The sequence below is a fragment of the Metarhizium acridum genome (assembly GCF_019434415.1).
Source record: "Metarhizium acridum strain ARSEF 324 chromosome Unknown scaffold_13, whole genome shotgun sequence".
NCBI classification, from domain to species: domain Eukaryota; kingdom Fungi; phylum Ascomycota; class Sordariomycetes; order Hypocreales; family Clavicipitaceae; genus Metarhizium; species Metarhizium acridum.
In genome coordinates, this window is record NW_027094016.1 from 3,075,674 (window position 1) to 3,094,603 (window position 18,930).

The 18,930-nt window shown below is 48.3% G+C and overlaps 4 protein-coding genes across 5 annotated transcripts; all 4 read right to left on the reverse strand.

Annotated features, from left to right (window-relative positions):
- Positions 1–6,594: 6,594 nt before the first annotated feature.
- On the reverse strand, positions 6,595–7,696 carry J3458_003574 (uncharacterized protein; the record flags this gene model as incomplete). Its single annotated transcript, XM_066117840.1, has 2 exons — positions 6,595–7,160; positions 7,681–7,696. The coding sequence occupies 2 exons, from the start codon at positions 7,694–7,696 to the stop codon at positions 6,793–6,795; spliced, it is 384 nt and encodes a 127-aa protein (XP_065977632.1). The 3' UTR covers positions 6,595–6,792.
- A 639-nt stretch (positions 7,697–8,335) lies between these two features.
- Positions 8,336–11,360, reverse strand: J3458_003575 (uncharacterized protein; the record flags this gene model as incomplete). Its single annotated transcript, XM_007808689.2, has 2 exons — positions 8,336–10,319; positions 10,861–11,360. 2 exons carry the CDS (start codon positions 11,358–11,360, stop codon positions 8,336–8,338), a joined length of 2,484 nt encoding a protein of 827 aa, XP_007806880.2.
- Positions 11,361–12,117: 757 nt separating this feature from the next.
- Positions 12,118–14,420, reverse strand: J3458_003576 (uncharacterized protein; the record flags this gene model as incomplete). The annotated part of the gene is made up of 2 exons (XM_007808688.2): positions 12,118–13,984; positions 14,043–14,420. The coding sequence occupies 2 exons, from the start codon at positions 14,418–14,420 to the stop codon at positions 12,239–12,241; spliced, it is 2,124 nt and encodes a 707-aa protein (XP_007806879.2). The 3' UTR covers positions 12,118–12,238.
- A 613-nt stretch (positions 14,421–15,033) lies between these two features.
- J3458_003577 (uncharacterized protein) lies at positions 15,034–18,043 on the reverse strand. Of its 2 annotated transcripts, none has more exons than XM_066117842.1 (4): positions 17,733–18,043; positions 16,946–17,648; positions 15,663–16,865; positions 15,034–15,607 (listed from the first exon to the last, which is right to left on the reverse strand). In XM_066117842.1, the coding sequence occupies exons 3-4, from the start codon at positions 16,724–16,726 to the stop codon at positions 15,439–15,441; spliced, it is 1,233 nt and encodes a 410-aa protein (XP_065977634.1). In that variant the 5' UTR covers positions 16,727–16,865; positions 16,946–17,648; positions 17,733–18,043; the 3' UTR covers positions 15,034–15,438. The 2 variants fall into 2 exon arrangements, with proteins under 2 accessions (XP_065977634.1, XP_065977633.1); XM_066117841.1 differs by having other exon boundaries at positions 17,268–17,371; positions 17,433–17,733.
- Positions 18,044–18,930: the final 887 nt, after the last annotated feature.

The following is an 18,930-nucleotide window of genomic DNA, read 5'->3' on the forward strand; positions in this document are numbered from 1 at the left end:
AAAATGGCAGCCCAGAAGACGACGAAGAAACCGATGCCGGGGCGCAGGGCGACAAAGACCAAAGGTCAAGTCACTCCCGACTCGGTTCGAAACATGGCCGTTTAGAACCGCACGACAGTCAAGCATTCACTCAAGATCCAACGGACGCAGGAACAGGGTATCCATCCAGCTGGGGTTTGATGGAAATTGAAGCACTCTGAGTGGTTCGCAACGGCCTACGGGGACCGGCGGATGTGCAAAGTGGAGTGGTTTTTCTCTCATCTCTCCACAGGTGGATGAGCTGATGCGATACGGAGTACCTCGGCGGGCAAATCCACGAGCAAGGGGTGGCCAGAAGGGTTGTTTGAGCTCATGCTTTTAAATCGATGACATTTGTTTCGACGAGCGCCTGTTTGGGACTCGGAGGGGCGCTCAGCTGGAGACGGCACCAGCACGATAAGTGAGTACATGGTGAGTGATTAGTGCGCGACTGGGGTTTCATGATGGACTGTCAAGAATGTCGGCTACGGCCTTGAATTGACTAATTGATGCTTTCTGCTCAATCGAGTCCTTGCACGCACGTGTCGTTGTGAATGGCAACCACTCAGCATAGCCGAAAACCGGGCAAGCTGACATCTGCTGCTGGAACAAGCAAACCAGTTGACGTCTGTTCACAAGACAACCGAGAAAAAAGGTATTAGTCAATTGCCGCGGCGTTTGAGTGTCTGAACTTGACCGGAAACGGGGGGTTGTGCTACTCGTGCCCGCCCCACTATTTTAGGCGTCTCGTTTCACTCACCACCTAAAGGTGGTGCTAGACAGCAAGACGAGCCAGTCACCAAGACGAGCCACCTCATATAAAAATAAATATATTTATTATTAATTTAATATATTTATTATATAATATAATTTAATAGTTGAAAAAAAAATAATACAAAAATATAAATATTATAAATAAAAATTGTATTTTATTAAAAAATTTAATAGTTACATATAACTAGTAATTAAAATTAAAAAAACTTTATATTTTTATAATAAATTTAAAATATTTTTAATTATTTAATAAAATATATATAATTTATCTCCCTCTCCCTCTTCCCTTCTCTCCTTCTCTTTTTCCAGTTACCCCTCTCCTAGTTCCTCTCATCTCTCTCTCGTCTCCTTTTCTTTTTTCCTTCCTTTTTCTTTATTTTTCTCTTTCTTTTTTTCTACTTTTCTCTTCCCTCTCCCTTCCTTTTCTTTTCCTCTTTTTCTCCTCCCCTCTCTCCTCCACCCTCTTCCTATCCTCTCCGCCCTTCTCCCCTTTCCTTCTCTCCTCTTTCCCCCTTCTCCTCTTCTCTTCCCCTCTCCTCTCCCTTTCTCCTTTTCTCTCCCTTCTTCTCTTTTTTCTCTTTTTTCTCCTCCTTTCTTCCGTCCTCTTCTCCTTTTTTCTTTCCCTTTCCTCTCCCTCCTCCTCTTCTTCTTCTCCCTCTTTTCTTTCTCTTTCTCTTCTTTCTTTTCCCTTCTTCTCTTCCCCTCTCTTTCCTTTTCCTCCTTCTTTCTCTTCTCCTTTCCTCTTTCTCCCTTCCTTCCCCCTCTCTCCTCTTCCTCTTTTCCCTTTCCTCCTCTCTTCCCCCCTCCTCTCCCTCTCCTCTTCTCCTCCTCTCCTCCTTCTCTCCTTCCCCCCCTCTTCTTTTCTCTTTCTCTTCCTCTTCTTCTCCCCCTCTTCCCCTTTTTCTCTTTTTTCCCCCCTTCCCTCTTTCCTTTCTCCTCCTCTCTCCCCTTCTCCTTTTCCTCTTTTCTCGTCTCCTCTCCTTTTCTCTCCTTCCTCTCCTTTCTTCTTCTCTTCTCCCTCTTTTCTTTCTTTTTCTTTTCTTTCTTCTCTCTCTCTTTTCTCTACGCTAGCCCGTCTTAGTGAGTAGCTCGTCTTGCTGTCTAGCACCACCTTTAGGTGGTGAGTGAAACGAGACGCCTAAAACAGTGGGGCGGGCACGAGTATTTGTACGGCAGAAAATCGTTATTCGTGCGGTACTAAGCCCAATTGGGGTGCACCCCCTAGCTGCCACACCCCACCATACAAATTTACATACATTAGCCTGGCAACGCAAGGATTAGCCGCCTTTTTACAACAACACAACATCATTAAATTCCGATGATAATAGCAGTTAACAGCTAAGTTAAAGGCCTCAATTAAGCTCTTTAAGCTCTCGAAGTCATTAAGGCCGAGTAAATCCAAGCATCCGGCGCACAGCAACGCAGGCAAAGCTAGAACAACGATTCGGGACGCAATAACGAAGAAGACTCGCAATACGGTTAAGGCAGCGGTCAATAAACGCTATAAATAACACACAAACTCAATCAACAAGTAGACAAGCCACAGAGCAAGCGGTAGTATTAGGGTCGCTGGAAATTAAGGAAATTATCCCTCGAACGCAGCCGGAAGAGCTGCAGCTTCAATGGATGACCCCTTGGGAGCCCGGGCAGCGCTCTCAGAGGCAGCGGAATAATTAACGGCCCGTGAATCCCGTGAATCCCGTGAATGTGTACACATTCATCAAAAACACCGGAAATCGCGTTTTTAAGCGATTTAGGCCCTGCTAGCGCTCGCTTAAGCTCGCGTTATTAAAAAATTAATAGATCTTCATTGAATCCAGCTTAAATTTTTAAATTATAGCCTTTTCCATGTGGGTGTATGTGAAAATGTATGGTGGGGTGTGGCCAACTGTCCACTTATCCGAATCGGGTCTAGTGCCGCACGAATAACGATTTTCTTTCTGCCGCACAAATAGCACAACCCGAAACGGGAGGACCCCGGCGCACTGAATAGATACATTTCCAGTAGTAATCTTGCGCAAACGCCGTCTGAAAAAAAAAAATGTGACGATGGCACCGTTGACGCCACGGTCAGCCCGCAGGATCCACAAATTCTACCGGGTCCAAGTCACAAGGTGAAACCAGGAACGTGAATCCGACTTTTTGGCCCTAAACAATAGGTTTATAATTGCCTGTGCGGTGTGTGGTTGTGTCAGTGTTATGCTTATTAGCATCCTTGCTGCTCTTGTCATGGAACGTACAAACTTGTATCCCTGAGTAATACGAGTTGTATGAATTGATGCAGTATAAAAATAAGGTGAATAAAAAATGATGTAAAGGAATCTAGCATGTACGGGCGTGTTCTAGTTTTGACTATTGCGAGAGTGGGGGTAGTCGAGTTCTTCGCATAGCACTCGCCGAGGAACACACCTCAAAGTTGAATGAATGAAATATTTATTGGAGAGGCCTAATAGTGTCCTCGTATAAACAAGACATCTCCCACAAAATTAATCGACATGGTTGTTTCACCTTGTTTCCTACCAGTTTAGCACAATTTTTTTCCACCTGTCCCAATATTCATGCCAGCACTGTTCGCGACACAAGAATACACATCAAAAGGCAAGGGAGAAAGATGCGCAACGCAACATGTCAATACGCCTGGGAACGTACCCGCCGTCAATGTGGAATCAAAAGTACCTTGGGCACCTAGGTAGGTAGTCATTGCCATGGTCTGTACCAATCTCAGCCGGCTTCAGAAACCAGCGACTGGGTAAAAGCAAGGGCCTCGTGAGCAAGTTATGCGGGGACTCGTACAAGAATGTTCCTCGCGCAGTGTAGCGCCTTGTTTAAACGTCTGGTGCTCATCAAAGGTTGTGCAATAAACAATACAGGTGTGGAAGTATTTGGTGCCCTCGGATCGCACCAAGTTGTTTACACCGAGACCATAAATAAGGCCGTGTTGGCACGCTTCAGCCCCTACATGAAGGAAACTTTGCAACTTGTCAGATCTGCAGTGTTTCTTGCATTCGCTCCTGTTCGAGTCGTCTAGCTCAGTTACCGGCTTCGTAGCACTAATGGCAACATACATCTACCAATTTTGCGCACAACATCCACGCATCTCGCGCTAATTGCATTGACAAAGTGCTTCAAAATAGGAGAAAACAGCAACATGGGGTAAAATAGCCACCAAGAGCCGAGCAGTCTCAGCATTGAAACAACGACGTGCCAACGTCATGAGGGCAGAAATAACGGTTGTCAACTGCAATATCCTCTCTTCGCATGCACCGCGTGTGACTTTGTGAGACGATGAGGCCATGTATCATGACATTAGGGTTTAGATTGTTGTAAGAATGAATGTGGGTAACTTCAATACAGGAAAAATAGCCCGCAACCGACAAATAACTCCCAAACTTCCTTTTCCTCAGCTCCAGACCCGAAACGATCGAGACAGGGGATCCAGGCTCCGTCTTGTCCTCCAGAAGGTGAGGCTTCTCGCGAGTGCCGAGGCCCTTCACATGCCGCGTCGCAAATTCCTCCGCGAGACTCTGGTCCCTGAAGAATGCCTCAAAAATCTCTTTGCTAAAGTCGGAGTTTCCGAGACGGCTGAATGGCCAAGTAATTACGTCGTTTTCGTCAAGATTTGGTAAAGTCCTTTCCACATCAACGTTGAAACCTTCGCCTTCCCTCCAATCCGGCGTCTCATTACAGCCGTCCTTTTCCCATCGCGCCCAGGACGTCGACTGCAACTTGTCGATCCCGTCGGTTCCCAAGATTTTTTTTTTCCCAGACAAGAGGTCAGCTTCTTGTCATTAGGAGTTTCCACCAGACGAGGTTGTTGAGCTCGACGCTCCTAAAAGTCTATGCTGCGCTGGTCGTTCGGGAGAAACGGATAGAGTGCCCGCATCACTGCGGAACTTGGGGCCATGATGTAATATCCTCCCCGCCGTGGATTTCCAGGGGAAGAGGGCCGCATTGACATCGCTTGTGTTTGGTGCGGATCGTCGGCATCGTCACCAAACAGCTCCAAAGTGTACTTGTTACACCCACTGTCATATCCTGCGTCATTGAGATATTCTTGAGCTCTGGAATATTCTTGATCGTTGTAATATCCTTGATCGTTGTAATATTCTTGATCGTTGGGATATTCCAGATTGTTGGAATATTCCAGATTGTTGGGATATTCTTGATCGTTGGAATATTCCTGAGAATTGAAATGTCCTTGTCCAGGGAAATTTTCTTGATCAAGGGCGTGTCCTTGATTAGGCAAATATGGCAAATATCCTCGAGTATAGTAATTTTCTTGCTGATGGAAATATACCTGGGCTCCTTGGGCAGCGGAATGTCCTTGGCCAACGGAAGGTACTTTCTGAGGTCCCAAATCAAAATAATTCCATGGAAGTTGTTGATGAAAGGGGGGGATTCCCGTAGGGTCCAAAGGAGTAAAGGCCCTGGGGGGCTCTCCGGTGTATAGGTTAAAGGCTTGCTCTTTCATAGCCGCTCCTTGATCAGCGTAATGTCCCTTGTTACGAAAAATTTTCTCCCTCAAATGAGGATCAGGCACAAAATACTCCAAAGCAAATTCTCGGAGGTCAGGAGGTATATCCGTAGAGTCCCATGAAGTGAAGGCCATGGGGTCCTCTCCGGTGTTTGAGTTGAAGGCTTGCCTTTCCATAGCCGCTCCTTGTCCGGTTCTTTTGAGAGTTTGTAGTGTGAGTCCCCCTTCTATTTGGGTATCAAGCCAAATTCTCGTCAAGAAAGGTGATGTTGTAGGAGTGTACCGTAAAAGTATAGTCAAGTGGTAAAGATGAATAAGTGTAGGTGTGATGGGCGATGTGGTGGTCTAAAATTCTGGAGGAACAAGTAGTAGAGAACAAATTGTGGCCACAGGACCGCTTAAATAGTAAATTTCAGGCTTCCAGGGCAAGAATCGAGGTGCCTGTTCCTCATCCAGGACCACTGGCTCGTAACCTGTTCACATGGAGAGCATGGCCCGGCACCACTTCTCCTTACCGCGCCCTGTTCGGCAAGGTCCTGGCTCTTGTGTTGGCTGGAAAAAACACTCCAAACCCTCTTGCTAGGAGACTTTAGATTACAAGAGTCAGCCTTGTGCTTGTGTCCAAGAGTTTCATGCTGAGCTCGTGTGCTGCCATGTTCAACGGGCTTTGGCTTCATCTTCAACGCGGGCTCATGTTCAATACGTGCGCCGTGCTTACACCACTGCCGTATCTATTATTGGAATGCCGAGAAACACGGGCCCGAGCTTCTCATGTACAGACAAGAACACAAGACGGCTCTTGTTTCGGTGTGTCATAGTAGAGCATATGGTTGGTAGTTTAAGCAGCATGAATGACGAATGCTGCTGCAAGCACGGCATTGTTTGTACCGCCTGCATTTGACTTCCACCTGACCTTTGAATATAAATCATCCGAGTGTAGGCTGTGTTTGCCAGAAGTATGTAGCTGGTGCCTTTCTGATTGTATGGAACGAACCTTTGGCCACGGGGAGGACTAGTTACATGCTAGAACATGATGGTGATTTGGCAAAGCACCTCTCATGAACAAGAGCTGAACCAGTCTTCTCAACAAACTGTCGAATTTTGGGAGGCGGCAGAGGGCACGTATCATGCCACGGAGTAAAAATAACTCCCATCTCCGTCACACATCAATGCGACCCTCACATCTCCCCAGTCCAGCAAACAAGACAAACGGAAGCAGGACAGACATCATCTCCACGAAGCTCACTCTTTCTCAGTGTAATTCGTTTCTGCCTTGCGCCGTGCAACCACCCTGAGCAGCAGCTTATGATGCCTCTCGACAAAACCCCACGAGACAGACCTCCCATGTCCAGTTGTGCAAATCGCACATGACACGGGGCACCCCGGCTCCAAAAGCCAGATACGCGTTATCATACAGTGTTCATTTCAAAAAAGACCATTACCCAAATGCTCCCAATTGACCGTCGTCCACAAACTGCAGCCAGCCAGCCAGCCGCTACCAATATCCAAGCCCAAGTCCCCGTGCTTCAAGTCCAAGCAGCGCGCAAAAACACACGTCGAAATGTCGACCTGACGCCGCGTCTGCTGCTCAAGAACTTGCTGGCTCCCTTTTTCTTCTCCTTCCTGTCACGGCGGCCCTCGCCGAAGCATTCGAGAATGCGGTCGTTGTACTCTTTGAGAGAGCGCTTGTTATCTGCTGTAACTTCCACCGTAACGACCACATTGGCATGTTTGCAATCTTCACCGTCCCATGCTTCGAACAAGTATGATAATGGGGGGCACTTTTCAGCGCCCTTGCCGTCTGTTTTGGGCGCAAGCTTCATCAACCGGGCGTCGGCGATGAGCTTCCTGGAATCCAGGGAAGAAAGCTCAATCTTTCGCTTTGCGAATGCGTCTGTGGCCGGTCAGTACAGATGCGGGGAGGAACAGGGCCAGGTAGCAGCAAACTTGCTCTTTATTCGTTGCATGCTGAGCTGCGCGTGTTGAAGTGTTGCCCCCGACCAGCGGGCGACTCGGTGTAGTATAATGTTGATGACGGAGCGCATGGAGTGTGTGCCTTGCTGCGAGGAAGGGAGGCATAAATCTGTTTAAATGCTGGATTTGTGCGCATAAAGATTGTTTTCCAATGTCGCCGTAGTGACTTGGTGCGACAAAGACACAAAGACGGACTGCCCGCTCATTCTTGTTGAAAATCTCATGACGTTGTGCTTTGTCTCCCTGCCTTTTATTCTTCAGGCCGTGCAGGTCCCCAAAGCAGTGAGGGTACACTAAAAGGAAGGAATTCTTCAGCCCATATCCTCAAAGGGCGTAATATATTTCCCTCTGTCAGGGTGCTTTACATTGATGAGGCACCGGGGCCGGCCTGCTCAACAAAGGCGTCATTGAGTTTGAGCCCGCTTGGTAGTATTCACTACATACGAGCGCAACCATGTTGACGCAATTAAGGATATATCATGCAATCTTAAATGAGTTCATCGTTGGTCATAAAGATTGTTCTGACAATTCTAAGCTGCATGTTCAACGCGGCGCCTCACATGCCTAGTCATACTTGTGTCGATGCTGTTGTACAATCAGCCCTCACGATCCGTCGAGTGGCCATCATCAACAGATTCTGTCATTGGGGTCTTCAATACAAGGACGAAAGATTCAAGAAGGATTCGACGCCAGTCTTGGTCAGGTGGCATCTCGTGAAAAATCGACACAAAAGACCGGCACTCGAGTGAGCCTCAGCCTTTGACATGTGCAAGATTGGCTCTTTGTGCTCACATGCCCTCTCACAAACACTCTTGCATCACGACGATGGAAAGGCCGTCTACTACATGCATTCACCGACTGCGCAGCTATATGAGTGTCCGTTTTCCGATTTATTCTGTATCAATCTTTCACATCAGTATTTCACTACGCCATTCTCCCTTTCAACAGCCGCAACCCCAACCTTCATGCCCCTTGGACAAACTGGACCAGCCTTTCGTGCTGAACAACCAATCTCACAGTCAGAGGGGGAAGCCTCGTACAGCCGTCTTCATTGAGCCCACACAAAGAGCCTCTCTCATACACGCGTGTCCAGAGCTAAGCCATGTGCGTCGTATTGAATAGGCGGTGGCCGGTATCCGTACCCTTGAATCCGGTAAACTTATTCTCCGACAGACGAAGCGCTCCAATATGAACGCCATGCTGCTCTATAGCGCCGGCAAGCGCGTGCTCCTGCATGACGGCATCTGTTTGGACCACGCCTGCCACAACGACGATGCGTATATCCTTGCGCAAGTTGCGCGTTCGTTCGATGAACTCGATCAATGTTTTGCCGCTGTTGACCACGGAATCAACAAGGACCACGGTCTTTTGGTTCTCGATATGGTCTCTTTGAATGTCGTCCGGGGAGGTAGCATGAACAAACATGGCAAGAGGCAAAGCTTCATTCAACCCCAAAGCCAGGGGCTCACCGCCGCGCATCAGGGCAACAATGGTAGTCTCTCGCTCATGTCGGAGGCGGTGGCCCATGACCTGATGGCCTTGCACATGCTGCATGGGATACTCCTCGACCCCCAGCAGCTCCGACAGGAATCCCCAGGCAAGATGGAGCCCTACGCTGGCGTGGGCTTTCCTCAACGTCGGGCCGGCGACCATGGCATCTCGAGTCGGGGACATGAGCAACTTGGCAGCGTTCCCTCCAGTGGCGTGCCAAACATTCGGGTGTAGACGACGCCGACGAGAAAAGATGGCGTCCAGAAATTCCTCGTCGGTAAGACGAATTTGAGCAAGCACGGCATCCGTGAGTCGTGGGGAGACGTTACTCGGCAGCAGGACTTGTCGCACTCTGAGCCCTCTGGCCTCGATGGCTTCCAGGAGCGCATTATCCATGCTGCGACTCCTGTTTTGCTCCTCGCCAGTGACAACAATGGCTTCATCGGCCGCCTCGAGCATGGGCAGGTCCAGGGGGCTATCACCAATGGCCCAAACACGGAGATTCTCCCTGCGCTGCAGTCTCGAAACAATCTGAGCCTTCACCTCCGCCGTAACAACCATGTCATCTGAAATCCTCGCACCCCCAATGACCTTGACTGTTTGGGACAGTCCTTCTCTCTCCAGTACCTTCTCCCAAACTCGCCGAATACCGCAAGTCACGACGACAGCACCTACATGATCTTCAGTTGCCATCATTTCAAAAAGCGCCTTGAACTCCGCATGAATCCTGGTTCTGGACGCCACACTGTCGCACATGCGCTCGAATTCCTCTTCGTCGGCTGCTTCTTCGTACAGAAGCACTGCCTGGAGAAATGCAGCCTCAGAATAACCCAGCGGGCCGCCAAACAACTTTTCAAGCGAGCCCCGGGCGTTCCAAAACGTCTTTCCTGTGTCTTCTGTAGATATGGTTTTGTCTGCATCGACTACAAGCATCGTTTGCAAGTTATTTTGGCCGGATAGAATCTCACCGATCCTAGCGTCGACGCGAACCATGTTCGGCACGGTGGAAACTCGGTGTGAAAATTGTATCAGCCTCAAGGCAGTAAAGAGTTGGTTGTCTGGTTGTTCAGCCAGGCGAGAGAAGAGAATGCCATGTTCCTGACAGAGACGGGATAACTCCTCCATCTCAGTTCGCTGCCACGTCTCCAAATCCTGCATAGACAAGAATTGGCGCACCCTATTTGTATCTTCTTGTCGTTGACTATATAGGGTTTTAGCTGATATGTTCAGATATATGATGTGGGCATAGGTGGCCATGTCATTCGACGTATACACAGCCTTGTAGTGTCCTTTGGTTCGGAACATGAAATGCCCTGTCACTATTGCTGTTTTCCCGCTTTGGCGGGATTCATGAGCAATCTGATCAATTGCTTGTGCTCGCCAGTAATTTGCCATGGCCTCGTCAAGTTTCTGGAATCCCTCCAGCCCGCCAGGGGCAAGGGACGAAATCATCTCAGAGCCTTCGTAAAATTCGTATTCACAATGATTGAGATGCTTCCGCAACTCCTTCAAAAGAAACGACTTTCCCGAACCTGGCAATCCGTAAAGCCCAATTACCGCAGGTTTCTTATCCGCAGGTAACTTTGGCCTGGGTTCCGAAGTAAGCGGTTGGGGAGAAGAGCGGTCCATTGTCTGAACGATTGTCTCAAGTTTTCAAGTGTAAAGAATCCAATAAATCGAGTAACAAAATATGCATACGATGTATCTGAGGAACAAGTTACATCGTTCTCGTCCTCATGGGATGGGCTAGATGCAGATATATAAGCCAACAACAAATGTAGTAGCAAGGGCGAGCAAACAGCGCCTGTCAGGGTACAATGATAGACTGCTACCGTTGATCCAGAGTAAACGGGAAAGACTTGCCGTTTGCCCACCATCATCGGAAGCCATTGCGCAATTCTTCCCGCTTCTCGTGTTTAGCGAATTCAGGATATCATGCGGGTTTGTCAAATGGCATTTAACAAACAGTCGCCTTTGCTAGGCGCATTCAGCGTTTGTTTGATCTGCAAGCCAGCTCGGACCAAGTTTCCACAACGAAAACAAATGCCAAAAGTCGAGAGTGAGAAGCGTGAGACGGGATAATTAGTCTCTATGGGAGAAGGGGCCACACACGTCGTAAGCAGCGGCACACCCGCTCAAACTTATCAGGTTCAATCTCATGGCGCGCTGCAACCTCGCGAAGTTTGGAATCGCGCGCCGGGTTCACCACCTCCCTCACTTGGCGGAAGCGAGGCGAGCCACAAAGCAAGGCGGCGATTTGGTAGAACATCCAGCGTAGGGTGTACTTCGACATCATGTAGGCATAGACCGGAGGGTGTCTGTGACTGAAGGCGGGAGCCCGTCGCAGCGGGTAGCCGTCGTGCCGTGCTCTGCCGAGAATGTAGAAGACATCGCATGTCTCGCTCAGTCTTTGGAGCGCCGTTTGAGCTTCCCGTCTCTCGGCCAGTTCTTCCCGCAGACGAGCCTCGTACCACGAGGGACGTTGTGACGAAAGGCCCAGAAGGCGGTGCCACGATAGCAGTATTCTACTCATGGAGGCGGGCGGGCGGAGGGTTGTTTCGCGGGTTTGTTGTGTTTGCACTGAGGGTGATGAGAAAGTCATGGAGGAGCTGTGGCGCGTGGGCACCATTGAGAACGTTCAAATGACAGAGGTGTTTGTGTGTGTAACGTATGAGTCATTGCCCGGGAGCAAAGTCACAGGTGGTCGAAGAAGAGAAACAGATGAGCTCTGAAAGATTGGAACCGAAATGACCTCAGGGATAAAATAATGACTCTTTAATGAGTCATCTATCTCGTAGAAGGCATGACAATGGAAATCAAGTCTACAGCAGACGGCATTGCTTGCAGGACTTTACGGAAAGGCACTTGTATCTGGATATATACAAAGTTCAATTAAAGTGAACCGAGTCCCCTCCAGCTTCCTTCTCACTCCGGGACATTTCCAGGGCTCTTTGAGTTCCTAAAACAAAGACTGGCAAGATGGCATTTTCATGCTGGCAACAGATATGCTAGGAGTATGGCACTTTCCACACAATGGATAGCTGAAAGTCGAAATTGATGTATATTGAGAAACTATTTGGCAAGTAAAATGCGATTAATTGTATATAAAAAGCAAAAAGCAGAGGCTCATGTGGTAGTGAGTATGGTTATTCAAGACAAATCATGGAGCAAACGTGAAAGGGGCAGAATAGTCACGCAAACCCATCAGTCACAATTACAAGGAAGCCATCAAAGTAATCAGACTACCAGCATTGCATTGCTACCCGAGAACATAGCTCACAAAGTTCTCAATTAGCATTGGCGACAACAGACACACTACGCAACCGTTCCTCTCGACTTCTAAGCATCCTGACAAGCAACAGTAGCAACAAGTGACGAAATTCCTCCGGACAACAAGCTTCCGCACACAACTAAGCAACGCCAGATATTTGTGGCCCTCATCCTAAGAAATCCAAAGGTCTCTGGTGGATTCCAACATTCCACCACATAAACCCTTCCCCTAGTCAACTAACGCAGAATTTTCAAGGCACTCTGGAGGTCTTGGACCTTCTTCCTTAGCTGTTCTCGCTTCTCTCGAACCGAACGGGACTCTCCTGCGATGCAATTGAGTTTCTCCTCATCGAGACTGAGAACCCATTTCTCCGTAAAGAGCAACAGGGGGCTCATCGGCCCAGTCAACAAGCAATGGTCGACTGCATGACGGTAGACATTGTCGACGAATCGTTCTCGGGCAACTTTGTAGTATGACTGCAGGATATCGTGGATGTCTTCGTGGGCGTTCTGCAAATTCGATTTTTTTGTTACAACGGTCTTGATTTCCTCGAGATTCACGTATTTGACGTCGTTGTTGAAAATGCTGGCTTTCCTTTTAAGCGGATTGAGGACGCGCTGGCTTCGCGATCCATCAAGTTCAGTATTGAAGGCGCTGTTCAACGTGTACGGTTTCTTATCCCTCTCAAGGCTCACAAGAAGCATCGCCTGCTCCATCCCAGCTTGGTACCGGTCCAGAAGCTCAGAGGTGATGAAGGACTTGATCTCTTCAAGAACCTTCGTGTCCGCGCAACTCAGTGCAAGAACTCTCAGGATGAAGCGATGGATTACAAGAATGATTTTGCTAAGATAAACTTTGGTCAATGGGCCCCAGCTTGTAGACTGCTCTCGAAATGCACTAGAGAGAAGACTAGGGCCAAATGTGCCCAGCTCAACGCCACGAGATCCACGGTATGTGCATTTGATCCATTTCAAGATGTCTCCTTGAGGAGCTGTAGGAGCCAAATCAACATCTACTATATCATTCAGCTCGGGGAACTTTGTGGGATCGAGGTCCTGGCTAGACTCCTGGTGCTCCTTGGTCTGCGGGGCTGACTGAGCGCCGTCTTCTTTCTGAAAACAATGGGAGTGAGAGGAGTTTGTGAATTCGATGTTGAATTCGTCTGTCATGTTGATGACACGTGTGATGAGGCGTAACTCTTTGTTTTCAAGCGCACTTTGAGACGAATAATTGGCCTCTAGAGCATCTCGTACGGTCCTTTGAAACTGTGCGGCAACTTCACAGAGATACTGCTGTTGCTCACGCTCCGTTTGTCTGGAAAATCCGAGGGCCTCAAGTGACTTGTTGCAATCGGCGAGCAATTTCTTGGCTTCTGTGCGAAGCTTGGGAAAAGCTCGGTCAGTGATTTGACCCAACAGCTCTTGCAAACGTTCCCGCAACGCAATTATCCCGACACGCTCAGGTGGAAGATGGCACCAAGGCTCTTCCTTGAACATCTCCTCCCTTCGTTTCGAAGCTAGGCCATCGTTGCTGTCCTCGTCTGCACCCCGGTTTCTCACAACATAGTAACCAAGGTTAAGTGGCCTTTTCTTCCCATTGACCAAGTCACAGATCACAGATTTAGTGCTGCGTTCAGTCAGCAAATCAGGCTTGGTAAGTACGCCCAGTGTTCGCTCTCCAGATTTGTCATATTTCTCGGACAAATTGAGAATTTCTTGCGTCATGATATCGACAGTGCTTGGGAGAACGGCGAGAATGATGGTCCTTTCTTGCTCAATGTAGCCCTTGACCATGTCAAGAACAAGCGACTTGTCTCTCTCAGTTGTAACACCTTCTTCAGTGTTACGAAATATTCCAGGAACATCGATGACGGTCAGATAATCTTCTGTAGGGCCACACTTTTCTATCTTCAGCACGTCCTGGCTGAAAGTCTTCTTGCCTTCCGGGTTCAACTTGGTCTTGATCCCCATGGCAGCATTAACCTTGAAGTCAAAATTTCCATTAGCCAGACGTTCATAAAATCATAGTGTACTTGCTCACCTCGATCAAAATTGACTCGAACTGAACAAGCAATTCATCAGTGTTCTTCACACTGCGGTGATAACCCGACAAACGAGCCACGTCTTCGTCAGTAGAGTCAGGGCCAGGAATAATGCGTATGGTGATGTCCTCCACACGATCGCGACGGTGCGTAATCTGCGTAGCATATCGTGTACAAAGACCCTGACCATTTGGGAAAGGAATGCCAGTCAGACTTTCCAAAAGCGATGACTTGCCGGAACTTTGATCGCCAACGACCACAAGTTGTGGTAGAGGCATGTGCGTCCCTACATTCTTCTCTCGGAGCTGATCAATCTTGTGAAGACGATCGGGGCTTGTAAGCGCCTTGCCGCCTTGCACCCCTCCTTTTCCCACCATCTCGGAGCACTACAGGGAAGTAATCAAGATTAGACGAGCAGGTCCAGAATTGATAGTTCAAAGAAGTAGAAAATGTGGCCAAAGGGGCTGGAAACGGAAGAAGACGCGAAAGGGAACGAGATGCTGCTCGATGTTGAAGGAGGAAAGAAAGAAGGAGCAAAGAGGAGACTAACCAACTAAATATAATTTCATCCTCCAAGCAAACAGTGAGATGAGCGGCTGACATGACACAATTCTGAGAGGCAAACACAAGCTGGCACCCGTTTGTATTGTCTTTCTTACCCACCTTCCCTTTAACTCAGTTCACTTTCCGCTCACTTTCATCCGTGAGTGAAGTCAGAAGACAACATTTAAACTGTTACCAGCAACTACCCGACGTTACTTACGCCACTTCATCCTTTCCTTGAAAGAATTGTCTTCGCAGGCCAGGACTCAACTCCGCTCGTTGTCTTTGCCAGATAAAGAACCCTCATCCACGTCAGTAGGACGCAATGATAAACCCATGAATCCATACCAAAAAAAAAAAAAAAAAAAAAAAAAAAAAAAAAAAAAAAAAAAAAAAAAAAAAAGAATACTCACAATGTAAAGAGAGAAAGTCCCGAATTAGCGTGCTCGGGACCGTATTTCTATTTTTTCATTATACTATCTTAGCACTACTTGTAGCCATACATGACTATTAATCACTACGATTGCGACGCTTAACCCAGACCCTTAATTGATGCTCTATCCCATCCAAGGTCGTTTTTATTTGGTTGGCAAATTCCCTTTCATGCATGAGTCCCGTAATACCTGAGGTCCGATAAGGTGACTGCCATGAAAGCGGCACTCCACCGCGGACCACGCTCATAACATAAGCCCTCATCCACGTCGGATCTCATATTTCAAGCATCCGACGACTAGTATGCATGCATGATGCCTCACCATCATATCCAGGAGTTATTGTACAGCGTGGATGCGTGATAATCCACTACAAAAGCTGTCCTCGTCCATTTCGATGGACCCAACGACTTGTATCAAATTAATTGAAGTCTGCGGGACCCTGTGCTGCGGTGTTAGGCTCAGTGTGGGTTTCATAAAACGCAAGCAGCCTCGCTTCTGCCTTTCGTCTGCTTGCTTCGTCCAACTCGCCGCCAGCGGTGCCATTCTCCTTGGAAGTGATAGCCGACTTGGAGGATATTGAGGCAGGTCTATTTGCAATGTCAGTTATTTGATTTGCAAATTCGAGATTGTCAGAAAACTCACCCAAACATTTCTCGGTCCACTTCCAAGAAAACTGTCATGGCGTCCTTGCCGCCTCGTTGGACAAGGTAGTTCATGTAAACTCTAGCCAATTCCCGCTTGACACTCCCAGATAATCTGCTCTTCGTGCGAAACTCATCAAACACGCTCTTAATGCGTTCGGCGGTTTCATTTTCTTCGTCGCCAGTTGCAGACTGGTCCAACTCAAACTCAAACCATTTCTCCCAAAAAGCAAGACTGTCGCCATACCACTGCGAGTTTTTAAGGAACACGGCTCTAGCATCCTCGGCTGAACCTTTAACTTTCCACAATAACTGAGCCCATTCTGCCACCAAAGCAGCCTTTGTATAAAGATCCACCGTTGGCGCATCAATCTGGTCTCGGTACACCTGAACAGCAGCATCAAGTCCATTTTGACGACGTTGCAGATGGGCCCATGAGACAACCACTTCAACACAATCTGGCAGCTTCATAAGAATCGCTGCATGAATATCTGCGGCGACGTCAATTCTGCCACAGCTCTCCTCGAAGTAAGCCCACTGCATTCGGATACCGGGTCTGCTGATCGGTACGAAAATGGATGCTCGAATGTAGATGTGGCGTGCCTCCTCGTCCTTACCGTCTTGTGCAGCCATCCATCGAGCATATCGGAACCAAAACTCGTCGTAAAAGGCACAAGTCACCAAGCATCGCTCGTACAATGAGACTGCGCGGTCGAAGTCTCCTTCGGCTTCCTCAAAATCCAGATACTTGCGCCAGTTGTTGAGCTGAGAGTGCTCCAGTTCGGTGACGTGGAAATACGGTCGTTTAATCTCCGACTCGTAGGTCCATCTCTTGGAAACTTCCTGTTGAGTGGCTGTAAAGACTTCGTAGTACATGGCGTCAATCTTGGCTCGAATGTCCCGTTCTATTTCCAGCTCGGGCCGTGCACCACCACCCTGAGCTGCTGATTCTGCCTCGACCTCGGCTTGGAACCGGCTGAGAACGTCAGCCGGCACAACCTCAGCCAACGGCCGAGTATGAGCAAGATTGCGAAACCGCTCGTAGTAGCGAGCATACTGGTGCATTGGAATCCGAATTACCCGAGCATGGATAGCATAAATGCGATCTTGTGCTTCTTGCCGCTCTTCGTACTCAATATATTTGTCCCAGAAAGGATGGGCAAGGAAATCGAGACCAACTAGGCTTGCTCCACGTTCAAAAAGGCTGGACAAAGATGTTAGAGTTCCACAATTCTCGACATATCTCGTAAACGGATAGGCAATAGGGGAAGGGAGGTTTAATACAAGAAGGGGTATGACCACGAAAGCAACTAGTACAAAAAGTGCAACTCCATTTCTCAGGTCATCGATGGGGGTAAGCGGCATCAAGGCGATAAGAGGGAGGCTGTGAATAAGAAGCAGGACATCAACAGAGCCTGGCGCATAGCGTGAGAGAATATCCCGAAAGTGGTAGGGCCATTGAAGGCATATCTCACCAGCACATGTATCGACAGCGACGTGTGAAGGTCTCAAGGATAAAGTAGGCAACGTGAGGTATGCTCGCGACCTCTAGGGATACTGCGTTGATGGCTTGTTAAGGGGAAGGAAACCATCATGCTATACTTACTCTCGGACGATCTGGGGGTCATGTGTCGTTTCCATTTTGAAGGAACAATAGTCGGTCCACAAGTCGACGGAGTTGGTGATGCAAGCACAGCCTCGTTCATAGACCTATCAGCCGTCAGGTCAGTATCAGCACTAGCATCTTGAGTTCTAGAATCCATCGCCATACCATCTCTGCTGACTCCGGCCCGGCAATGTTGAATTCCATATCCGCATATTTCTTCCAATATCCAAACAGCAGTGGGAACTTGTGCAGGAAACGATCGTAGGCTTCGCGAAACGTAGCCAGCGCCTGAGGGCTTGAATTGCGATTTAATCCACCATCTAGAGTCTCGCTAGACTTGATATAATTTTCCCAGCTGTCAAAGTTATCGGGGTCCGCTTCCTGTAATTGGCAGCATCAGCATTGGGGGTCTTGGACGTTGACGATAGCTTGTAGACGGCACTGTCGCATCATGAGCCTACTGACCACCTCAGCTTGGTGCTTCCGCACCGAAGCGTACTCCTCGTCGGAGCCGCCGAAAGAAGCGAATTCACTCATGACAGTTGTTCGCGCGTCACGACTCGTGATTAATTGAGATACAACGATGCGATAAATGAAGGGAGAAGAGCTCTGCAACTATGGCACGAGGTTGGGTAATGCGGGAAGGCTGGCTGCCAAATTGGAGCAGAGGAATTCGGATGGTCTCGCGCCGTGCGCCCAGGATCTGTCGCAGATACTTTACCAACATGTAGCTCCGTTCAGCTGTGTGCTCCACTCTCTGCGGCTGAATGGAGAAGGTATACAAGAAGCCGATGTACCTTCCAGCATTGGAGCTTGCTGTAGGATCCAGTGTGAAAAAAGGTTATTGGCGCTGAGTCATCATTGTGACTAAGCCGGCGCCATACATAATTTTTTTTCCTCGAAGGGCATCGATGGAGAATCTTTCTCTCCATATGGGCTTATGATGATTTACCAATAAAAACATATGATAGGAAGAGACTGAACGCTCTCTCACAGAGAGCATGATCTCAATTTCGAATCTGAAGCTCGATTTGCCTCCTGGGTTTATCCATTACCGTTTTTTTATCCCCCTCTTCATCGCCTTCAAGATAACACACAACCTCGTAGTAGCGTGTAGATACCGCCAGTTGGCACTAGTTGGCATCAGTCTCCGAGTCGAAGACTAAACTTGACGATGATCTTTTGAGACATTCGGTGACAAAAACTGAGCAATCGTCGTGAGTAGTTCCCTGGGTATCTGTCCGTCCGATGTCGAGAAGGAATTTCCTTCAACCCTAGATTTTCTCCCTCCAACTGTTTTCCTGTAGGGTAGGCACACCCTTGCGCAGGACACCGACAATTCCACAGCTACAAGCAATCCAAAGCTCTACTGTACAATTTATGAGATGCTGCGTATTATTTCGCAGACCATGTGTAAATATTGACGTAAAAAAAAGGGGCCTCTCTCGAGTCTCGCGGAGAGAGTTGGTGTTGTATTTGTATCAGTGCGGCTTGTCATGGTACAAAAAGTAAGCACAGCGTGTCACAAGATACGACAAAGGAAACCGGCACAAGAACATGGAGATAAAGATGTGACAAAGATAAACGAACATCAGACAAGGTGGAGGGGGCGTAGAATCAACATAATTCATAGACAATGTTGCTGTTGGGGCCTTTGTTTGTT